At 44.5% G+C, this 20,832-nt stretch overlaps 1 protein-coding gene across 1 annotated transcript; it reads right to left on the bottom strand.

Moving 5' to 3' along the window:
• Positions 1–4,459: 4,459 nt before the first annotated feature.
• SNRNP48 (small nuclear ribonucleoprotein U11/U12 subunit 48) lies at positions 4,460–17,194 on the bottom strand. Its single transcript, XM_033155963.1, has 10 exons — positions 17,105–17,194; positions 15,779–15,923; positions 14,169–14,282; positions 12,746–12,806; positions 11,445–11,510; positions 9,573–9,761; positions 7,585–7,706; positions 7,211–7,332; positions 5,894–6,058; positions 4,460–4,627 (listed from the first exon to the last, which is right to left on the bottom strand). Exons 2-10 carry the CDS (start codon positions 15,917–15,919, stop codon positions 4,588–4,590), a joined length of 1,020 nt encoding a protein of 339 aa, XP_033011854.1. The 5' UTR covers positions 15,920–15,923; positions 17,105–17,194; the 3' UTR covers positions 4,460–4,587.
• Between the last annotated feature and the right edge of the window lie 3,638 nt (positions 17,195–20,832).

Raw genomic sequence — 20,832 nt, forward strand, 5'->3', positions numbered from 1 at the left:
AGGTAGGCAGAGTTCAGATCACCCCACCCGCAGCAGGAGATGGGTGCATTGCACAAGGCCAGCGCTGTCTGCAGGAGTGGAGAGGAGCCGGCTGCAGCCGGGCACGTGATCCTGGCCTCATGCTCCCTGACCCACCCTCCCCACCCCCCCAACTCCTGGCCTCTGGCCCCACGGCTTGTGAAAGACACGCAGTGGGCGATGACTGAACCTCCTACCTCCTGGGTGGTGGTGAAACTAGGTTCGCTATTGCAGTGTTTTTCAACCACTGTTCCGCGGCACACTAGTGTGCCGCGAGATGTTGCCTGGTGTGCCGTGGGAAAAATTGAAAAATTACTTTATATATAGTCAATATAGGCACATAGTTAAATTTTTTAACATTTTCTAATGGTGGTGTGCCTCGTGATTTTTTTCATGAAACAAGTGTGCCTTTGCCCAAAAAAGGTTGAAAAACACTGCGCTATTGCAAAAAAGTTGCCATCGGCCCCGTTTATCTCCTTGCACAAACCAGGGCAGAATTTGGCCCCATCTCAAGTTTGCAACATTAGCAAGCGATAAGATCTGCAAGCAACTGCCTTGGGAAAAACTGAGCCGGGTAGAAGCAGATTTTGTGGCCAAGAAATAGAATAAAAGCAGAGCTGGAAAACCGTAATTATAATTATTTGCCACCCATCTGACTGGGATTCCCCAGCCATTTTGGGCGATTCCAACAAAATATTAAAACGCACACAAAGAAACCTTGTCTTCCTGATAGCTACTGAGTTTTTTGTTGTTTTTTTAAGTGCCAGTCAGGAAAAAGTTTGTCCTAAATCTATGAGAAAAGGCCTCAGGGTGTAGAGAAAGCGTCTTTATTCTGTTGTCCAGGTTTTAAAAAATTAAAACAAAATAAAATATTCTTTCCAGTAGCACCTTTCCAGAAATGAACTTAGCTTTGGGGCTTTTCTGGTAGGAGCTTCAAGCCACTGAAACTTCTTGTTGAGTCACTGGGGGGGGGGGCGTGTTGATGGGAAAAATGGGCATTTTAGGCCTGATCATCTTGTGGCCTTTGCAAGACAACGAGGCCACGATCTGCGGCGGCGTCGCCACCCAGCTTTTGCATCGACCGCGCTGCCCGCCAAGCGCTGCTTTGCAATGGAGGCGCCCATCTCGCCTCCCCAGGCAGGAGAGCTTCCCGCCTCGGGCGCAGTCTACCTTAGCAAAAAAAAAAGAAGCCCTCATATGTATTTTTTTTCTTTTAAAGGGGTACCTTCGCAGCAACATTTTAAACCTTATCCTAACCGGTGGGGGGTGTGACCTTGCAAGTGCAATGCACCAGATCTGCATTGCACCCCCCCCCCCTTCCAGCTCTGCCCCCTCCAGCAACTTTGATCCATCCCCTGGGATTAAATCCCCATTTTTATTTTTTGCAAACAAAGGTCCCCCTCCTGCTCACCTGGACGCAGCTGCCCTCCGAGCACGTTTCTCCAGCCCAGGAGGCGAGTGGGGGAGGCGCAGGAAGCTGGCCGGGCTGCTTACCATCGAGTTCAAAGGCGCAGACGGGCCGTTTCCAAAGCCGGAGGCGGAACTTCCTGGCTGCTTTTGAAGCCATTTCCTCCCCTCTTGCCCACAGGGCGGAAGTGGACACCATATTACCCAGGAAACAGTAGAAGATAGCCAACTCATTCATTCATTCATTCATTCATTCATTTTATTTCATAAAATTTAATACACTGCTTGAGTCTTGAGTTTCCACAGCCTCCACTCATCGGTACAGTGTAGGCTAGATGATATAATCATATTGGGTTGTTTTTGTTTTTATTGTATATTTCATGTTTTTATGTTGTGATTTTATCCTGCAAACCGCCCTAAGACCTGCAGGTATCGGCAGCATACAAATTTAATAAATAACAACAACAACAACAACAACAATAATAATAATAATAATGTATAAGCAATAAACTGCTATGTACGACAAAAGGTTTACACAAAATCGAAAATTCTTTCTAGTAGCACCTTAGAGACCAACTGAGTTTGTTCCTGGTATGAGCTTTCGTGTGCATGCACACTTCTTCAGATGGTATCTGAAGAAGTGTGCATGCACACGAAAGCTCATACCAGGAACAAACTCAGTTGGTCTCTAAGGTGCTACTAGAAAGAATTTTCGATTTTGTTTTGACTATGGCAGACCAACACGGCTACCCACCTGTAAAAGGTTTACAGAAACCTAAGTCCAGTCAAAGGTGACCATGGGGTTGCGGCACTCATCTCACTCTCAGGCCAAGGGAGCTGGCATTTGTCTGCAGCTTTTCTGGGTCATGTGGCCAGCAGGACTAAACCGCTTCTGGAGCAACAGGACACCATGACGGAAACCAGAGCACACGGAAACGCCGTTTACCTTCCCGCCGGAGCGGTACCTATTTTTTAAGTGCGCTGGTGTGCTTTCAAACTGCTAGGTAGGCAGAAGCTGGGACAGAGCAACAGGACGTCACCCCGTTATGCGGATTCGAACAGCTGACCTTCTGATCGGCAAGCCTAAGAGGTTCCGTGGTTTAGACCACAGCGCCACCCACATCCCATTTCCACAGAGCAATGTGCCTTAACTCATACCAGCTATCACAGGCAGACAGCACAAGGCAGGGTGTCTCTCTCCGAAACATGCATGATGTTGAACCAATGGATTCAAGTTACAAGAAATGAGATTGACTCAACAGGAAAAAAATTCTGAGGGCAAGAACAGTGGAACAGACTCCCTCAGGAAGTGGTGGACTCTCCAACCTTGGAGGTTTCTAAGCAGAGGTTGGATGGCCATCTGTCGTGTATTATTAACTGAGATTCCTGCATCACAGGGGGTTGGACTAGATGACCCTCAAGTTCCTTTCCAACCCTATGATTCTCTGATTAACACTACAGTCGTACCTTGGAATTCGAGTGGAATCCGTTCCGGAAGTCCATTCAACTTCCAAAATGTTCGAAAACCAAAGCACGGCTTCTAATTAGCTGCATGAAGCTCCTGCAGCCAATTGGAAGCTGTGGAAGCCCCGCCGGACGTTCGGCTTCCAAAAGTAGTTCACAAACTGGAACAGTCACTTCCGGGTTTGCGGTGTTTGGGAGCCAAAACGTTCAAGAACTAAGCTGTTCGGAAACCAAGGTATGAGTGTATTTCAGTTGGAAGTGAGATTACTAGTTAATTTGAGAGCATCAAGCAGAAACTAAATCACACCATTTTCATCCATCTTTAGAAGCTGTGCCGCCTTTAGCTCATGACCTTTACCACTACATTTTATTTCTGCAGAACAATAAAAGGAATTGCAGGTGTTGCTGCTAATTTCTACTATTAACACCTGTCAGGATCCTCAAGGGGTTGCTCACAAGTAAAGACAAAGTCTGTCTTGTCTTTTAACCATTTTATTGTGCAAGGCTATTTACAGCGCAGAGCTACTGAGAAACATGACTACCTAGTCGCTAGACGAATCCAGAAGTGACGTTCTACGGCTGCGACCCCAGCATAAGAATTTCGGCATCCTGAAGTGCCGCCTTCCCAGTCTTTTGACCCCTCTGCGCAGTTTGGGCAACGGAAGTGGCAGCTCCCCTTCAGAGCGGGTCTGCCGGGCAGTGCTGGGTCCTTGAGTAACATCCAGGAGCCCTCGCTCCACCCGGCTGCCTGAGGATAACTCCTCCTCCCCAGGGGAGGTGCTGGAAGACGTATCGCTGGCTAGGAGTGGCTGGGGCTGCCTGTACCCACCCAGACTCTGTCTGGCAGGGGAGTGCAGCTCCCTGACAACACCATTCTGTCTGACCAAACAGTGACCTTTGCATCTCGCTCCCATTATTCCTCAGTAAAGGAAGCTAAACTGGCGTAGGGAATTTTTAGAGAGTGCATGATGTTTATAAGAAGCAAAATCCAAGGGAAATGAAGGCTGTCAACTGCCTGGAAAGGGATAACTTTGATGGCAGGCATTGGGTAGTAGTAAGAGAATTGGGGGGGGGGGACAGGGGGGAGAGGGAAATGAGGCTGTTAAGAGACAAAGGAGAGGGAGTGGGGTGAGAAGTTACAAGGGACATAAATTCATGATTATGTAATAAGGTTTGAAATTGGATTGTCTTATGGAACTTGCTGTATCATCTGGGGAAGCCCGAATCCAGGGCTAAGGGGGTAAAATCAGATGTGATTTTTATAAAAAATGTAATTATCAATTTATGGTTGTTTGGGGGGAATTAACTTTAGGCTAAGGGGTCAAAATGATGGTATGTTGAAGGAAATGAAGAATAAAATGATAAGAAAATGGAAGAAGATGATAATGTATGAATTTAGGGATATGATATAAGGTATAATATGAAAATTGCTAAAGTATTAAAATGGACTCAATGAGGAGGGAACAGGAAGTTGGTACAACAATGCACTACAAATCATGTATTGTAAATATGTTTAATTTGTTGTTAAAATTAGAAAAATGAATAAAATTTTCATTTAAAAAAACTGGAGTAGGGAATTTTTGCATGGCATTTATTAATGGATGAAACAGTTAACAGAGCACAGCCTAGTTGTGTGGGGATGCTATGGGGATGAAACAGGCACAGCTTGACTACTATAACTGGCATCGCCAACAGGTTTCATTTTTTCCTTTTGTGACTGCGATGCTTGCCTTCATGTCTGAAAGAAAACGAAACACATCATTGTGTAAGTCTTTAGCAATCCACATCCCTCAAAAATCTACCCATTTCCATGAAGACATGGAACCCATGAAACTGGAGATTTAAGCAGTGCTTAAGCAATAGATGGTGCGACAGGTAACTCACACCTTATGCTTATTTTACTTATGCAATCTCATCTTTGTGTGGGTGGAATGAATGGATGGATGGATGGTGGAGAACACCCACTCTCCATTTATGTATTTCCCCCTGCAATTGCAAGCTTACCCAGCTTTGGGAAGGCAGTGCAAGAGCTCTAACACCATCCCAGAGACCCTCGCACCTCCTTCCTCGGAATCAGGTAAGCAGATCTCCACCTTGCAAGGAGGGTGGCCCAGATCCAGGGGTTTGGAGCTTCGTGAGTTTTTGCATTTATCCCAGGTGGATCCCAGGAACCAAACCCTCACATGAGATGCGAGTTACCTGTATTTGCAAACAAAATAGAAAATTCTTTTCAGTAGCACCTTAGAGACCAACTGAGTTTGTTCTTGGTATGAGCTTTCGTGTGCATGCACACTTCTTCAGATACACTGAAACAGAAGTCACCAGATCCTTAAATATAGTGAGGAAGTGGGGGAGGGGTATTACTCAGAAGGGTGGTGGGAATGGGTGATCAGCTGATAGGTGTGGACATTCTATATCTCCCAGGACATTCTATAAAAGATCTCAAAGTAGCTGTCTTAATACAAAGAAATTTCAGAAATAGACTGGAAAGAGAAGTGGCTGAATTGCAACTAATCACCAAACTTAAAACCATGGAGAAACCTGGTCTGAACAAAGACATTGGATTCTTATCTCATTATACATAACATAGCTATCTTTAGCCATCTCACCCCTTGCCTTTCCCTGCAAGACTAATTGCAGCCGTTAAGAGTCGTCAACAGGTTTTCCACACCCATCAGCTGATCACCCCTTCCCACCACCCTTCTGAGTAATACCCCTCCCCACTCCCTCACTATATTTAAGGATCTGGTGACTTCTGTTTCAGTGTATTCTGAAGAAGTGTGCATGCACACGAAAGCTCATACCAGGAACAAACTCAGTTGGTCTCTAAGGTGCTACTGAAAAGAATTTTCGATTTTGTTTCGACTATGGCAGACCAACACGGCTACCCACCTGTAACTGTATTTGCAAGCCACTCTGTGGCACGTTCAGCTGAATCTTTATATCATGTTTGGTGAATACGGTGCCAATCACCGGAAGTCAAGAGACCCAGGGAAGTACTCGCCTCGCTTTTTTCCTTCGGGACTCCTTGCCTCTCTCTCTTCCCCGACTCCTTTTCCGTTTGCCTGGACTTCGGCTGGAATTCCTCTTATGTCGAGAATAATCGGCATCCTTGGAACTTCCACTAGACTGTCTTGAGTCAGCTGAGGTAGACCTTTGCTCTTCTTTTCTGTTAAAGAGGGCGGGTGCATAATTGCTTTATTAGAGTACAGATCATTTAGTTTAGGGGAAATAAACTGCTATGTCTCTTTCTGAATGGTCAGCAAGTCAGTAATTAATAATCTGGAAAAAATGCTGACTTGGTTAATGATCGCACTTGCAAAACACTGCAGCCTTGTCGTCTTCTGAAAAATTGCAAAGCACCTCCTTACAACGGGAGAGAGATTTCGCCCGTAGCACAACATATGAGCTTCAAACCATTATCACCAGAATGGCATTTCCCTCACATCACAATGGGGGATTTAGAGGGAAGAAGAGGACAATCCTATGTTTGCCACTTGCTGTGGAAGTGAGGAAAGTTGTAAATAAGACTGTACAAGGAGAAATGGGGAAGAAATCAGCTAAGGGATTCATGAAACGGTGGGGCATTAGTGCACAGAGAAGGAGCAGCACAGCTGATTTCTGGAAGACTCCTAAAGGTCCCTGAACTCCTAGAGATAAAATCACAGAATTTTAGAGTTGGAAGGGACCCCAATGATCATCTTGCACAGGGGTCGGCAACCTAAGGCCCATGGGCCACAAGCGGCCCATGGGGGGTCATTTAACCGGCCCATGGACCCCGCCGCCCGCTTGGTCTGTCAGCTCCCATGTGCCGAACTAAACTGGTGTGGAGCAGAGCAGGGACCGCCTTCCGCAATGCTAGCCAGCTTCCCATTGGCTGCATCTGCACGCACGCCTTCTCCGGGCCAGAAGGAACGCCAGAAATAGCGTTTGCACGTGCGTGCGTACATGTGTGCAGTTCGGTCCACCGTGGCATCTGCGGGACCGTGAACCGGCCCAAGCCACAAAAACTTTGCCGACCCCTGATCTTGCGCAACCCCCGACAATGCAGGAATTGCAGCTAAAGTATTCCTGATGGATGGCCAGCCAACCTCTGTTTAAAAAGCTCTGAGGGAAAGTGCTCCACCTTCTGAGGGGGTCAAACAGCTCTTACTGTCAGAAAGTTCTTTTTCAGGTTTAGTGGGAATCTCCTTCCTTGTAATTTGACTCCCTTCCAGCTCATACAATTCTGTATCCCAGAGTTGACCTGGCAACGCTGCAACCCTAAGACCTTTTGCAGTTGCCAGTGTCCCCGCGAGTGTTTTGTAGCGACAGTTCTTACCTCCCTGCAGACTTTGCTGAAAAGGAGGAGTTTTCGTCTTCGCAAGATTCTGCGTTCCTGTTCTCCTCCTGCCAATGAGCGGCAAGCTCTTCCATGTGGACGCCAATCACATCCCTGATCACCTGGGCAGGGACCAAAGACAGGAGGGGAAATCAGACAAATGGTGGGATCTCAGCTGGACAAGAGAGCTTGCCAAACAGTCAGGTGATCGGACGCTTCCTTAAAATGCACATTTGTAAGGGAGCTTAGCCCAAAACACTGGGTATACCAGAAATTCTCTCAAGCGGTTTAATTAATGGATGTTTTGTGCCAACTGAAAAGTGTTTTGATTCCTGCAAGGATATCCACCGGCTCCCCGGCTCCTCGGAACTCACCTCTGTGTAGGATTTCTTGGTAATGTGAACATTCTTTGCTCTGTAGGACTGCCGGCGTCTTTTGTAATCCCGCATCTCTGCGAGAATTTCAAGGTGGGACTTTGGACCTTTCTGGCCGTCATCTAAAGTCAAAAGAAGAGGTTATTTTATTGCATTAGAAACATTCGCTTTAATTCACAGATGGTGTACAATATTTTGGATGATGTAGATTTACAGCAAAATCTTGCAACGGGTGGTGTGGGACTTGTTCCCCATTGAATCTAGGCATTATGCCAACCTTCCAGATTCCATCATATTTGTCTACTTTATCTGTAGCATCACATACATTTTCTTTTGCTAAAGCAAGATTTAACGCGTTTCCATCAAATGTTATGAGCCATAGGTTTTCAAATGGCAAGATTTCGGTCTTATGTATGTGCGATAACAAATCAATAGAGTCGCTCCATCACATATTATTTAAATGCCCATTATACATCTTACCCTGGACAAGAATATTGAACCCAGTTATCGTGGAAATTGCTGATAATCCTTCTGAAACACAATTGGCTTGCTTGTTGCAAGATACGACCCCCCAAAGAACATTACAGGTTGCTAGATTCTTGATTTCAGTTATCTCATATAAAAGACGCCATGGAACACTCCAAGAATATTGATATATATTATTCAATAACTCCAGCTTAAATGGCCTTGTAATATTATTGTCATCATTTTACCTGTAAAACTGAGATGACTGGGTGTATTAGTCTTCTAACTGCTGTGTCGATGTTCATAATGTGTTTGTTTTTATTTTAATTTATGTATTTTATTTTATTTTATTTATTTTACTCCTGTTGTGGGCTTATAGCCGAATAAAGATAAAGATAAATATATATATACTAGTGGTTTAAACCCGTTAAAATAACGGGCGCTAGAACATTTCTGACACAAAACCCAAGGTCCTGAAGTGCAGGGAGCAGGGCAAACCATGCGCTCCCTACACGGCGTTAAGATTCCTGAGGGAGAAATGACGGCGTGTTTCCTTTTATTGTTCCTGTCCTAAACATACTTACTGCATGAAGCATGGCTTGCTGCCTCCTCCCCTCACTTTCCGCGCGCGCGCGATGCTCTCCACATGCCTGTCACTCGCCCAGAAATAACACGCTGCCGCAGACACCCACGGCCGATGCCGAGCTCGAGCTCAGCAGAACCCCGCCTTAATCCTGCCCCTCCGGTCTGGGCTGCCTGGCGGGCTAGGCCTGCGCTTGCTGCTGAGGGAATGGAGTTAAGGGCTAGGAGCAGCCATGATGGTAGGTTCCTGCGGAGCTCCCACCGCCGTTGTGGTGAGGTCTTCTGGCTGGGGAAAGGGGCGGCCGAGGGAGAGCGGCGACAGGAGGGGGCTTTTTTCCCTGGAGTGGTGTAGGGCTGGGGGACGGTAGAACAGGTTTCCTTCCGGATGTGTGGGGTTCCCAGCCCCTTTCGGAGTGTGGGGCGGTGGGTGGGGAAGCGAGGGGGGGAGGCGGCGGCGGAGGCGGCGGCATCATCTCCCGGGAGGCTTCGCGCCGCCCCCCGGTTCTCCTCCTCCTTCTGCCCAGCGGCGAGAGTGGCAGCGTGACCTCCCTTCTCGGCCTCCCTTCAGCCTCTGGAGCGCCAGCGTTCCATTTCAACCGCCGCTTCAACTGCCGCCGCTGCTCCCGGCCCGATCTCTCTGCTCCAATCCCTGTGTCCGTGGGGCACATGCTCAGTAGCGCAAACCCAGAGACACAGGGACTGGATGCAGAGACACTTGCGTTTTATATATATATAGATGGTGTACAATATCACTGAGGGAAATGGAAGAAAACAAAACTTCAAAAAGACCGAGATAAGGTAAACAACTCGACTTTAGGCAGGGGCGGAGAGATTTAATTCAAGCAAGGGGGATCCCTTAGCAAAAGGGTGTCAAATCTGACCCCATGTTTTGTGATTTTCTAATGTCACACAGAGTACAGCTGTAACGGTTCCCCCCTGACCTTGGTTGACTTTTGCTGCCAGATCTACAAAGAGATCGCTGTCATTTTCTGCCAACTGGGATATTGACCTCTGCTTCTTTGTTTCTGCGAGGACGTAATCGTAAATGGCCAGGCGGTCGGCTTGGGTCAGGTCGCAGACGTAGCGCTTGTGGTTCTGTGGAACTTCGACAGGCAGGAAGGAATAGGCACCTGGAGCATTCAAAACAGACACAGATCTGAACCAGAGGGCTGCAAAGAACACACGGAACTCGTGGGCATCCAGCAAATATGAATGTTGGAAGATTTGGGACAGATAAAAGAAAGGACTTCCTGAAGCAGCACAGAGATAAACTGCGGAACTCCTTCCCACAGGAAGCAGTAATGGCCGCTCACCTAGATGGATTTAAAAAAGGATTAGGCAAATTTGTGGAGGAAAGGACTATTGGTGGCTACCAGCCAGTGTTTTTTTTCAGGAAGTACTTAGGTTCTACAATGATCCCACTTGTTGGCTTTTCAACAAACCACAGCTTCAGTTCCATTTGTAAAACAGGAACCGTCATGACACACCTCCCATTTCTTGCATGACACTTTGAAAGTGCTGTAGAGTGGTACCTTGGTTCTCAAACTTAATCCGTTCCGGCAGTTGATGCCAAAACCAAAGCATTCCAAGGCCAAGGTGCGCTTTCCCATAGAAAGTAATGCATGTTGGAGATTCATTCCCCGTGTGCAGTCATGAGTTTGTTGTCTATCACATGACAGTGTGTGTTTTGATTGCACAGGAATGGGATGTAACGAAGACAGGATGTTCGTCTTACTGTGTTCCCTGAAGTGGGACTATTGTCCTTTGTTCTTTCTCTTTACTGTCTGATGCTAGAGAGAGGGGGAGCCATGTTGCAGTGCTCCATGTGTGCTTATATGTAAAAAAAGTAGATTAGCCACAATGCTGTGTTGCTGAGGTCTGTTACGCAAGCTGAGCAAACTCTGCGGATCCGTTAGTGTGCTAATGTCTTCTAGCATTAGTCGCTGTGATGTTTCGGGCTGAAGAAAGCTTTTGAATCTCCCGAACGAACGCCCAGGATGGAGGGAACATGCCAGTTGGGCATGTGTCTCTGCCAGGGTTCTACTCGTGAGTAGGACACCTCCTGACAATGCAAAACGGATTAATCCGTTCCAGACTTCTATAAACAACCCCTTAAACAGCAGTGTAACATGAATTTTACTATCTAACGAGACCGTTGATCCATAAAATGAAAGCAAGAATCAATGTATTGTACTATAAAATAAGACAGTATTGTAGATGATTAAAAAAAAATTTCCCCAAAACTGCACTGATGATAGTCATTGTTTGGATGGGAGGCTTTTATCCATTTCCACAGTCACACAATCAATCAATCAGTAGCTGAACTGGGTTCCACACAATCACAAAAACGTAAAATAAAGAGCGAAAACAAAAGCGCCAAACTTAATCCGTTCCAGAAGTCCATCTGACTTCCGAAATGTTGAAAAACCTAAGCGCAGCTTCAGATTGGTGCAGGCGCCCCAGAAAAAAATAACCAACAGCCGCATCGGATGTTCGGCTTCCAAAAAGCGTTCGAAAACCGGAACACTTACTTCTGGGTTTTTGACGTTTAGGAACCAAGGTACCACTGTATGTAGATTTAGCAGAACCAATAATGCTGGATGGTTCAGAGTCTGACTCGTTTCCGGCAAAAAGGGAAGGCTTATAGAAGGAATGACTGAGCCTCAAGAATATAAGCATTTTCAGGGCGTTCCAAGAAATGGAGAAAAAACGGGAAAGCCAGACATCGCTGTATAAAAACATTATCCAGCATACAAAGCAGTCAAGACTCAATAGCAACCAAGGATGATTGTCACTTCAGAATCCCTACTTACCTAAACCGTAACTTCCACTCTCTTTAGCGATGGCTTGTTTAATGATGTCAAATTGCAAATTCTTGTCTGCAGCAAAATAAAGGAGGACATATAAGAATGCTAACTATATTTAGGACACTTGGAAGTCTAAAGACAGATGATTCAATCTGCAATGCCCAATATACATTAAGCAGTACCTGACATAGTTTTAAAAGCCATTCACATTCAGAGATGAGAAATTTTAATTATGTAGCATGTAAAAAAAGATTTCCTAGAGACACGTGGCCCTGTTTCGCTATGGATATTTTTAATATTCTTTAATGTACATTTTAATGTATTTTTAATCTTTGTTGGAAGCTGCCCAGAGTGGCTGGGGTACAAATAAATTATTATTATTATTATTATTATTATTATTATTATTATTATTATTATTATTATTATTATTTTCTAGGCTCCTTGGACTAAATGATCACAAAATCAGTGAACAATATAGCACCCAAATTTCAGATAAGCTATTTGTCTTATTTATAAAAATAGTTGTAAGGACGTTCAGTGGTTGCTCATGAGAAATCAGCCGAACGCAGAACTTCTAAAAACTAAGTTCTTTATTGTGCAGATATTTACAGTGGAGCAAAAGTGCAAACGTCCATCTCATCCCTCTGCAGAGTCCGGGAATTAACCCTTCCGGTTCTTTGTCCAGCAAAAGAGGCGCGGGATCCTTAACCCCCGCCTCCCCCTTCCACGTCTTTCCTGTCTGCGAACTCGGGGCGCGGGAAACTGCCCCTGTTCCCCGCTTCCCCCTTGGTGCTCAGGCTCTGCGATCCCTTCAGAGTCCCTGCACCGACTTCCTGCTTCCAACTCCCCCTCCCCACTGGAGGAATGGTCGCTTCCTCCTGAGGAGGGGGATGACGAGCTGGTGAACAACGGGGTAGGTTCCCTGTACTGCAAACGTTCCTGGGATGCTCCCTGCCGTGGGGAGGGGGGTTTCCTGACAATAGTTATTTTTATAAATGTGACTCCTAGCCACAGAGGTCATTTGTATCCAGGAGAACCACCAAGCTATGTACCTGCCCTTTCATAGGGAGGGCAACCCTACCCAGAACGAGCAACAGGCCTATCTTCCAAGCACAGACACCACCTGCTCACGGACCTTCAATTTTCCCAGGATCCAAACTCAGTTTATTGGCCCTCATTCAGGCCACAGCTGCACTGACACACTGCTCCAGAGCTTGATTATTTTGCTAACATACAATAAGAACCTCAGCATGCCATGTTGTCTGTGCAATATTTCACTTTATATTCACTGCCACATTCGCACTCACCCATCTGCACACGAGGGATCTTTGCTTTCTCTAAGAAAAAAGTAGAATCGTACATTTCAGCCTACAAGACAAAAGGTAAATAAAAGATGAAGCCATTCAGTAATCATGATTGCCACCAGTGGAAATAATAATAATAATAATAATAATAATAATAATAATAATAATAATAATAATAATTTATACCCCGCTCATCTGGCTGGGCTTCCCCAGCCACTCTGGGAAGCTTCCAACATAATGTTAAAATACAATAATCTAGTAAATATAATAATAATAATACTAATAATACTAATAATAATTTTATTATTTATACCCCGCCCATCTGTCTGGGTCCCCCCAGCCACTCTGGGTGGCTTCCAACAAATATTAAAATACTTTAAAATGTCACAGATTAAAAACTTCCCTAAACAGGGCTGCCTTCAGGTATTTTCTGAATGTCAGATTGTTTATCTCCTTGACCTCTGATGGGAGGGCGCCACTACCGAGAAGGCCCTCTGCCTGGTTCCCTGTAGCTTTGCTTCTCACAGTGAGGGAACCGCCAGAAGGCCCTCGGCGCTGGATCTCAGTGTCTGGGCTGAACGATGGGCGTGGAGACATATTCTGTTCCACTCTCAGCTACACAAGCGGAACAGAGCCCAACACTCTTCCCAATGTGGCTAATCCAGTCCTCCTCATTTGTACACCTCTTTATAGGAGTCACTTATAAGCAGGGTGAATTTAAAACGTGGGGTGTAAAGTCACTCAGATGGGCTTCATGGACAGTCTTGGTGTAACACCAAAAACACTTCCTAAATCCTGTTACAGGTAGGTAGCCGTGTTGGTCTGCCATAGTCAAAACAAAATTAAATTAAAAAATTCTGAAGAAGTATCTGAAGAAGTGTGCATGCACACGAAAGCTCATACCAAGAACAAACTTAGTTGGTCTCTAAGGTGCTACTGGAAGGAATTTTTTATTTTATTTCCTAAATCCTAATGCTGGTGCTGATTTGAAAGTTCTTGGCTCTAGTGGAAGCATTAGTACATTAATAAATACTAACACAACACATTACTTAAACTATGCCTTTTTTATGCTTAACCAAGGTTGCACATTCCCCCCCCTTGCAGTTTTCTTTACCTTCTTTGAACCTTCAATTCAATGTGTTTGAAGAAAGCAGGTTCCTCAAGAAACGAGACCAAAATAAATGCAGTTTGTGTATAACATTCAGATTTAATTCCAAATTGAGCTTGAATTTTAATCATCATCTCATGCGAGTTTTAAAAACCTCAGTTTTCTTTCATCCTGTTCAGAAGAACACCCCTTTGGTGCCAGCTTCAGAAGTTTGAAAAATAGGAAGTGACTATTGTTTTTGAGAAAAATTAAGGCGTTTCCCTCCCATTCCAGAATACGAATAATCCCCACAAAAAGGAGACTAGCAAAGAGTTTTACCTCCTCCTCTTTAGAATAATCCAGTTTTCTCAGCCTACAGGACACCATATGCTTCTCCAGGGAAGATTTGGGCATTTGGTGGTTAGGATCATATGGGCAAGTCACTCGCTCACACTGGGGGGGGGGGACAAAACATTTTATGCGTGAAACACAGTGGCGAGACTCCTTCAGAAAAGCAGACAAATTTCATAGTGAAACAGGAATTCAAAAATTCTCTCAATATTAAAACCATCAGACAATTTAACGTCACCAATTAGCTTCAAGATAGCAACCCAAGAGCCTTTGGTAAAATAAAAACCCTCAGATCTGGAGCTGTGAGAAAACTAAAAAAAATATTCTGGGGATGTGTCCACGATGAGTTAAAAACGAAGTTTAAATTATCCATTGAAAAGAAGCCAGAAGCATATTTGCTAGGGATTTTAGGAAAGGACATCCCACAGGATTTAAAAAATAATTATTATTTTTATATGCCACAGCAGCGGCCAGATTAGTATTTGCCAGAATTTGGAAAGGAGACAGTATCCCCACAAAAGAAGATTGGATAAACAAGCTTTGTGAATTCATAGACTAAATTAACGGCAAGCCATAAGACACCAGACAAATCAGAAACTCAAGTTGTAATGGCAATGTTTTGGGGACTATATGAAATAACACTGTTCTAGGGATAATATGTTGATATGCATAGACTAAGTATGTAAAGTTGATTTTAAGATACAATTGAAAAAATTGGATTGGAATGATTGAATAATATGTATGGGATGCAATGATAATAAGATTCTAATATATAAAGTACAGTAAGTCGAATTGAGGTGGAGGGAAGTCATACAGGTGTAACCTTAAGTTCATTTCTTTCTTTATTTCACTTTTTCTGCATATTTTTATTTTTAAGTTACAGGTGGGTAGCCGTGTTGGTCTGCCATAGTCAAAACAAAATAGAAAATTCTTTCCAGTAGCACCTTAGAGACCAACTGAGTTTGTTCTTGGTATGAGCTTTCGTGTGCATGCACACTTCTTCAGATACACTGAAACAGAAGTCACCAGATCCTTATATATAGTGAGGGAGTGGGAAGGGGTGTTACTCAGAAGGGTGGTGGGAATCCCTCACTATATTTAAGGATCTGGTGACTTCTGTTTCAGTGTATCTGAAGAAGTGTGCATGCGCACGAAAGCTCATACCAAAAACAAACTCAGTTGGTCTCTAAGGTGCTACTGGGAAGAATTTTCTATTTTGTTTTATTTTTAAGTTGGGTTAACATATACTTATGCATAAGATTCCTGCCAACCTAGCAGTTCAAAACACGAAAGTGAAAGTAGATAAATAGGTACCACTCTGGCGGGAAGGTAAACGGCGTTTCCGTGCGCTGCTCTGTTTCGCCAGAAGCGGCTTAAGTCATGCTGGCTACATGACCCGGAAGCTGTACGCTGGCTCCCTCAGCCAGTAACGCGAGATGAGCGCCGCAACCCCAGAGTCGTCTGCAACTGGACCTAATGACCACTGACTGGAGTGATGGGTTTTGGAATCCAACAGTCTCTGGGTCACAGGTTCCCCATCCCTACTGGGAAAGCGGTAATGAACAGGCGTATCACCTTCCACTGTGTTGTAACCTTACCGTGTTTCCAAGCCACACAGCGAAGGAAAATGGCATCTTCCTCTCAGGGTTCTCTGTCCCAGCGGCCATGCTGCGTAGGGGCAAACCTGGCTCAACTTGCTCCAAACTCAGGTGACTTTGCGATGACGCAATGCCATCCATGCTCCTGGCGGAAAAAAATGTCCCATTTTTATCATTCAGTGGAGTTGAGCGAATAGAGCAAAAGAGCAAAAACAGTTTAGGCCCAAGATATCGGAAGGACCTCTGGCTTCCATGGGTGTCCCAGCACGGTCAGCAGCACAGCGAAAGAAGGGAGAGTGGACATCTGACTGACTGTTAAATTAAAATAATAACAGCAGTAATTACTATTCCCACCCACTCTACATGCAAGGTCCCAGGGCGGATTGCAAACAATTTAAAACACGTTGCAAACCCTGCAGTTTAATAAGGGTATATATTTAAAGTAGATGAACAAAGGAGGAAATTAAGTCAATTTGGAATATGCAGAAAATATTTTTTAAATAAATCTAAGCAATCGCAGAAAGAGGGGGAAGGAAGCCGAGTTTCGAAATGTTAAAATGATTGTAAAATTATTGAAATGTATAAAATTGAAAATCATAAATTTTAAAAAATCATAATTTACATTTTTTTAAAACAACAACCCCGCAGTTACAGAAAAAATACAACCACACACACAAAATCTAATAAAAAACAGTTTCTGATGGGGGAAAAGTTGACACCATTGGTTATATTAGATTTTGAAATTCCCAATCTTTCTGCATTGGAAGGGTTCAAGGCTGGTTCATGAAAAGAGACTGCCGTTAAGAGGGCAGAATTGCTGGGCTGGAATGTGTCAATTAATAATAATAATTATTATTATTAACAATAATAAATAAATAAATAAATTTATTATTCATACCCCAGCCACTCTGGGGATACGAGAGCCACTTTCAAATATCTCAAGGGCTGTCGAAACAAAATAAAAAATCTCCTTTCAGTAGCACCTTAGAGAGCAAGTAAGTTTTTTACTGGTATGAGCTTTCCTGTGCATGCACACTTGCTATGACATGGGAGAGGGAGCAAGCTTGTTTTCTCCTGCTCTGGAGGGTAGGACTCGAACCCATGACTTCAAGTCACAAGCAAGGCGCTTTCTGCTGCTAAGAGCTCCTTGGCAGTGGCATGAAAATCGTTTATATTTTCTATTTAGGCGGTGGACTCTCCTTCCTTGGAGGCTTTTAGGCAGAGCTTGGGTGGCCACCTGCCATGGAGGCTTCAGCTGAGATCCCTGCATTGCATTGCAAGGGGCTGGACTAGAGGACCTTTGGGGGACCCTGATTCCCGACCCACCTGGATGCAGCTCCGCGAGAGACACCTGGAGGCTCCTCTGCCACCCAGGATGCAGGTGCCTGGCAGGAACAGGAAGCGGGCTGGGCTGAATGACCATGGAGTTCGGCGGGAGAGACCGGCCGGCCGGATGTCCGAGGGCGGGACTTCCTGGCCGGGCGGAAGTAGGATCTGCAGCCAGGAGTCGCCATGGCTGGTTATTCAGCTGGGCTGCTGCAGTTGTGGTCGTGTGCTGTTGCTGGTGCCGTGGTGCTTTTGTTACAAATATCTGTATGTTTCAAATATACATATACACAAAGGACTGCTGCTGCTCGACAGAAAGGGCTCCTTTTTATATTTTATTTATTATCTATGTCATTTTCAATTGTTATTGATATTAATGTTGTATTTTTAGTTTAAGATTTTTTGACTTATGTGGAAATTGTTTTGCATTTGGTTGTGTACCTTTTGATGTGTTTTATTTATTGTTTATGACTTTTGTTATGTTGGTAATTATGTAAATCTTGTCATGTTGTAAGCCGCCTTGAGCATTGTTTTAACTATGGAAAGGCAACATACAAATGAAATGATTATACACACACACACACACACACACACACACACACACAGTGTGTGTGTATATATGTGCATCATGTATGAATACATGTATTAATGTTTAATTGCTTTTTAATAAGGTTTTTTTCTTCTATGCTTAGATGCTCTTATTTTACACACAAATACATATATACTGTGTGTATCTATGTGCATCATATGTGAATACAGTACATGTATCAAGGTTTAATTGTTTTTAATAAGGTTTTTTCTACTATGCTCTTAGATGCTCTTATTTTATTCTTAAGCTGCTTTGAGTTCTTGATGGGGAAAAGCAGGGTTTAAATAAATATATTAACAATAATATAGATGCATGTGTTTCAGGGTTATTATTATTTCCTTAAATCAATGGGGGGCATTAAATTTGCATTCTTGGTTATTAAGATTCCTACAGCTCTTCGTACAATCATTGTAGAGTTGGGAAGGAACCCTCCCAAGGGTCGAGTCCCACCCCCTGCAATACAGGAACTGCAGCTGAATAAATCCTTACAGATGGCCATCCAACCACCTGTTTAAAAACCTTCAAGGAAGGAGAGTCCACCCCACCACCTTCCAATCTTCATCTAATCTAAGAGAAGAATGCAGCCGCTCCATACAGATCCCATACTGCATGCAGTAAACTGATTTAATGGTATGCACTACTACATTGAGCAAGGGACGCGGGTGACGCTGTGGTCTAAACCCCTGAGCCTCTTGGGCTTGCTGATCAAAGGTCGGTGATTCGAATCCCTGCAACGGGGTGAGCTCCCGTTGCTCGGTCCCTGCTTCTGCCAACCTAGCAGTTCGAAAGCACGTCAAAGTGCAAGTAGATAAATAGGTACTGCTCCGGTGGGAAGGTACACAGCGTTTCCGTGCGCTGCTCTGGTTCGCCAGAAGCGGCTTAAGTCATGCTGGTCACATGACCCGGAAGCTGTACGCCGGCTCCCTCGGCCAGTAAAGCAAGATGAGCGCCGCAACCCCAGAGTCGGGTCCCTTTACCTTACTTCATTGAGCACTTTTGAGTCATGCTAAAAACAAGCCCCCCCCCCCCCGAGAAAAAGAGTTCAATGTCCATTAAATTCACTCAAGTCAGCACCATTTCCCCCCACCAGGTAGTCAAATGGCAAGACACAGAAAAGATGAGAATGGGAAGCAAAGAATAGAACAGCAACAGAATAGTCCAAATCAGCAATTGGAGTGCATATTTATTTATAGCTTCTATACCTTGTTCTTCAGCCAAAACTGCTTCCAGAGTGTACAATCATTAAAACAAGACAATCCCTGCCCACAGACTTACAATTTTTTTTTTTTTAGACACATAAGGGAACGGGGAGAGGTGGGGGGGGGAACAAGGTCAAGCACCGATTCTTAAATAGTTACTGCACTTTGATCATGGCCACCTGGCACAGAGATAGCGCAGGGGGAAGAGGCACCTGATGGAGTTGGTCTTTTGGCAAAGCTGATGGATGAACCTTGCTTCGTGTCTCTGCCACTGAGACAGCCTGATGGAATGGCTGCTGCTGACAGTTGAGGGCGAGGAGGACATGGCTAACAATGATTTACTTTATGTGTCCCATAAACGTTTTTTCATGGTAGGCAGTATATGAAAAACATTTTTATGACCGTTTGCACAGAGAAGAAAGTTTGGCAGCAGGGTGCCTAGCACCTAGGGACTCTCTTTCCACAGCCTCTTCTTATAGGAGGGCAGCTTCTCCCTGCAAACCCAGCCTTGCACTCAGACCTTCTTGCTCTTTGTTGCTGGAATAAAAAGTGAAATGAAGCATCTCATATGGAACATTTATTGCTGTTGTTTGGTAAGTAATATTTGCCCAGTGCTTACAGTGAGGCCTTACTTATATTTTGTTCTTTTAACAGTGACTATACTCGTTTTCTTTTTCTTGCACAAATCTGGTTGTGTTTGCTAAAAACTATTTGCCTACTGTTTACTAGCAGTATGAATTAACAGTGTTTTGTCAATCTGTAGTAATGGACAGATCCTGAAGCTGCGGCTCCAATACTTTGGCCGCATCATGAGAAGAGAATACTCCCTGGAAAAGACCCTGATGTTGGGAAAGATGGAGGGCACAAGGAGAAGGGGACGACAGAGGACAGATGTTTGGACAGTGTTCTCGAAGCAACTAACATGAGTTTGGCCAAACTGCGGGAGGCAGTGGAAGACAGGAGTGCCTGGCATGCTCTGGTCCATGGGGTCATGAAGTGTCGGACATGACTAAACGACTAAACAACAAGAAGTAACACATCTTTTTGTAGCTTTATAAAATAGGGGGGAAATGTGAAAATATGTTTTGCTACATAAGTAAGAAATATTTGTTAATGATATTCCACCTCACTGGGCAGCTTTATGGGAAGTTGCTCCCTTTAGGTCTTCAATAAACGTTTAATTTTTGTAATTTGGCAAACTTTGGGGTTCCCCCAAGCACAGTGGTAATTGTTCCTTGTTTCGCATTGGCTGTGTTTTGGCTGAATGGGGGCACTTGCTTGCTACTGGAGGGGGGAGGAGGAGTGCGGAATGAAGGGATCCCAGAGTGACCAAGCTGCAATATATGAAAAAGTGTTGCCTACTTCTGCCAAGGAGGTTGGAATTTCAGACATTAGCACGGAGGCATGAACACATACAAAGAAGCCAACACTAAGGTCCCCAATTTTATGGAGTGACTGACTAGCCTAAGTTACAAATGTCATGAGTGTGGCACACACAAGGTTTTGTAAGTCCTAAAGAGTGTGGACTTTGGTATGAGAAGGCTCAATAAGGATCTTTGTGGATGGCAAAGTGAGTGCATGTGTTTGTGCGACTCTAACCGCTTCTTGGAATGAAATGAATGTATCTTATTTTGCAGCTGGGCTTCTTTCAAACGTCTTCCACTAATGGACTGTGTGGCTCCGGCATGCAGTCAACTCTCCACCAGCCTCTGTTGCTCATTACAGTGGTACCGCGGGTTAAGAACTTAATTTGTTCTGGAGGTCTGTTCTTAACCTGAAACTGTTCTTAACCTGAAGCACCACTTTAGTTAATGGGGCCTCCCGCCGCCGCCGCGCCGCCAGAGCACGATTTCTGTTCTTATCCTGAAGCAAAGTTCTTAACCCGAAGCATTATTTTTGGGTTAGCGGAGTCTGTAACCTGAAGCGTCTGTAACCTGAGG

This window comes from Lacerta agilis, chromosome 7 (genome assembly GCF_009819535.1).
Source record: "Lacerta agilis isolate rLacAgi1 chromosome 7, rLacAgi1.pri, whole genome shotgun sequence".
Lineage (NCBI taxonomy): Eukaryota > Metazoa > Chordata > Lepidosauria > Squamata > Lacertidae > Lacerta > Lacerta agilis.

Coding starts and splice junctions, on each gene's coding strand:
- SNRNP48 (XM_033155963.1), bottom strand. CDS start 15,919: ATGGATGGCATTGCGTCATCGCAAAGTCACCTGAGTTTGGAGCAAGTT. Junction 12,807..14,168: donor ATTATTCTAAAGAGGAGGAG/GTAAAACTCTTT, acceptor TTTGTCTTGTAG/GCTGAAATGTACGATTCTAC. Junction 11,511..12,745: donor GATCCCTCGTGTGCAGATGG/GTGAGTGCGAAT, acceptor ATTTTGCTGCAG/ACAAGAATTTGCAATTTGAC.